The sequence below is a fragment of the Thunnus maccoyii genome, chromosome 3, assembly GCF_910596095.1.
Source record: "Thunnus maccoyii chromosome 3, fThuMac1.1, whole genome shotgun sequence".
In the NCBI taxonomy this organism is placed as follows: Eukaryota; Metazoa; Chordata; class Actinopteri; order Scombriformes; family Scombridae; genus Thunnus; species Thunnus maccoyii.
The window spans coordinates 36987969-36990399 of NC_056535.1; the positions used below are offsets into that span (position 1 = coordinate 36987969).

General features: G+C 46.0%; 1 protein-coding gene across 1 annotated transcript; it reads left to right on the forward strand.

Annotated features, from left to right (window-relative positions):
* The first annotated feature begins 1062 nt into the window (after positions 1 to 1062).
* her15.2 (hairy and enhancer of split-related 15, tandem duplicate 2) lies at positions 1063 to 1760 on the forward strand. The gene is made up of 2 exons (XM_042407295.1): positions 1063 to 1175; positions 1271 to 1760. The coding sequence occupies exons 1-2, from the start codon at positions 1113 to 1115 to the stop codon at positions 1694 to 1696; spliced, it is 489 nt and encodes a 162-aa protein (XP_042263229.1). The 5' UTR covers positions 1063 to 1112; the 3' UTR covers positions 1697 to 1760.
* Positions 1761 to 2431: the final 671 nt, after the last annotated feature.

Below are 2431 nucleotides of genomic sequence, written 5' to 3' on the forward strand. Positions count from 1 at the left end.
TTTATATTTTACTACAGAAGTTTTATCAGCAGAATGTACTTAAAACATCAAAAGTAAAAATACAAATGCAGAAGAAAACTGATTCATGAGTTTTGCTGTTTGTAGCTGGTCGAGTTAATTTTAACAACTTCACATCCTCTGATTTATAAAAATGATTCATATTTTATAAATTTCTTGTATTTTTATGTGTAATTAGTGACTCTGGCTGTGATGAATGTAATGGAGTAAATGTTTAAAGTAGTGTCACATGGAAATACTCGAGTAAAGTACAAATACCTCAAAGTAGTATTTACTGAACTTAAGTTTCATTAAACAGCTGATGCAGCCAAATGTTTGTTGTTTGGATAAATTATCACTGAAAACTATCTTAATCTGTTCTATCAAAACACAGAGAACATGATACTTTGTAATTCCACATGTTGATAAAATAAGTGCAGCAAACACAGCGACTGTCTCTTCTTCTTCTCATCACACCTTCACTTGCAGCTGTTAGACGTGTGAGTTTGATTTGATCTTATTTCATCATGTGAGCTTTGGTTCCTCTGACAGCAGCAGCATCAGTGTGAGCAGTCAGCATGTGTCTTCTCTCCTCATCAAACACTTTGAACGGTTGTAAATAAAAGCAGAGAGCTTTTCCTTCTTCCCTCAGCAGTCAGCTGTTGGATGCTTCATGTGTACAGAGCTTGCAGAGTGACAGTGTGTGAGTGCTGTGAATGCAGCATGTGTCTTATCTTTATGTCTTTAGTGGCCCTAATCAGGCCCGCTGCCCCCCCCCCCACTGCACATGTGCAGCAGCCTGATCAGACAGACAGCAGGAAGGTTCCCAGGTAATAAAAGTGTAACGACCTGCTTGTGTCGGGTCTGTACCTTCAGATATCTGCAGCGGCGTTCCCTCCGCTGAGGCCGTGAGGCCAGTTAACCATGAGATAATTGATGCTTCTCTCCTATTGTTGTGTGGGCCTCGCCCACTGGCCTCAGAGTGTGGGAAAGCTAATCCTGCCTGGGACTCATGGCTTTGTAATGCTAATGTGGGCCTATAAATAGAGGAGAGGGCTCCTCAGTCAGATCACAGCTCACTGTGCTCTCCCAGAGAAGCTCTGCACTCCACCAGAATGGCTCCAACCAACAGCAGAGACTCTCCCGTCTCACTGCTCTCTACCAAAGACAGACACAAAGTAAGTGCTGCTTTACATCCGCTCACATCACTGCATCCCTGCGCTGCTTCTCTACCTGCTCACTTTACTCACCGCTCTCCTCTTTGCTTCCACAGTTGAGGAAACCAGTTGTGGAGAAGATGCGCAGAGATCGCATCAACAGCTGCATCGAGCAGCTCAAGGTCCTGCTGGAGAAGGAGTTCCACAAACAGGATCCCAACGCCAAGCTGGAGAAGGCCGACGTGCTGGAGATGACGGTGGTGTTCCTGAAGCAGCAGCTGCGGCCTCCGAGCCCGGCCAATCAGACGGCTCACAGCGAGGGCTACTCCCAGTGCTGGAAGGAGACGCTGCACTTCCTGTCCGCCAACTCCCTGAAGGCGGCGACGCTCCCGCACCTCCAGCAGCTCCACGCCGCCCGCAGAGCCGGCCAGGACGCCGGCCAGGACGCCGGCCCCGCGCCGGCCCCCTCCTCCCACAGCCACATCCAGGGGCCGCTGAAGCAGCTTCCCAGCCCGGCCAGAGCCGTGTGGAGGCCGTGGTAGAAGCTCCACTCGCTCTCTCACCTGATGGATGTTCACCATCATCACTGCTGTAGGAGATGGACTCCACATGTTTTACTGATGGGATTTTTTCATACTCTCTGAAAATGACTTTTAGTTTTCTTCATATTGAAGATGCTGAGTTTGTGTTGATGCACAGTTTTACTTGTTGAATCCTCGAATTTCCAGCCAGGATTCTTTGTAGAGACGATGTCTTCGTGCAGACGGTTGCTGAGCCGACTGACACTTTGTCTTGAAGCTCAGAATCATTCTGTCGGTCTGATGAAATGATGTTTTAATTGATGCCTTTTGTGAAGGTTCTGTCGGCAGCACGGTGCTGTGAAATGATTGTTTGACACTGTGTGTTTGCTCAGATTGCTTGTTAAAGTGATTGAATGTGAGAACAAAGACACTTTTCCTGTGGAAACATTTAAAGCCTTTAAAAATGAGTCATTGTAGTCTCAGAGGAGAAATCTCTAAATAAACTTGTTTTTGCAAATGATTTGATTCTTTTCTCTTTTCTTGTTGTGATTATTGATGTGAAGGATCAGTTGTGACCTGTGAACAACGATCATTATTATCTCCATAACAGATCAGTGTGATAAGAGAGATATTGATCAGGCTTTGCTCTCATGAATCAATGATCGGAGGTGTTTGGTGTTGCTGCAGAGTCAAACCTCGAGGGTTTAGAGCTTTTCCTTCTTTCCCACAACCTTCAAGCTTCAGCAAAATGCAAAA

What these genes read in the sequence shown, in the direction of transcription:
- her15.2 (XM_042407295.1), top strand. Translation starts at nt 1,113, where the DNA reads ATGGCTCCAACCAACAGCAGAGACTCTCCCGTCTCACTGCTCTCTACC. An exon ending in CTACCAAAGACAGACACAAA is followed by an intron (nt 1,176 to 1,270) that starts GTAAGTGCTGCT and finishes TTGCTTCCACAG; the next exon opens with TTGAGGAAACCAGTTGTGGA.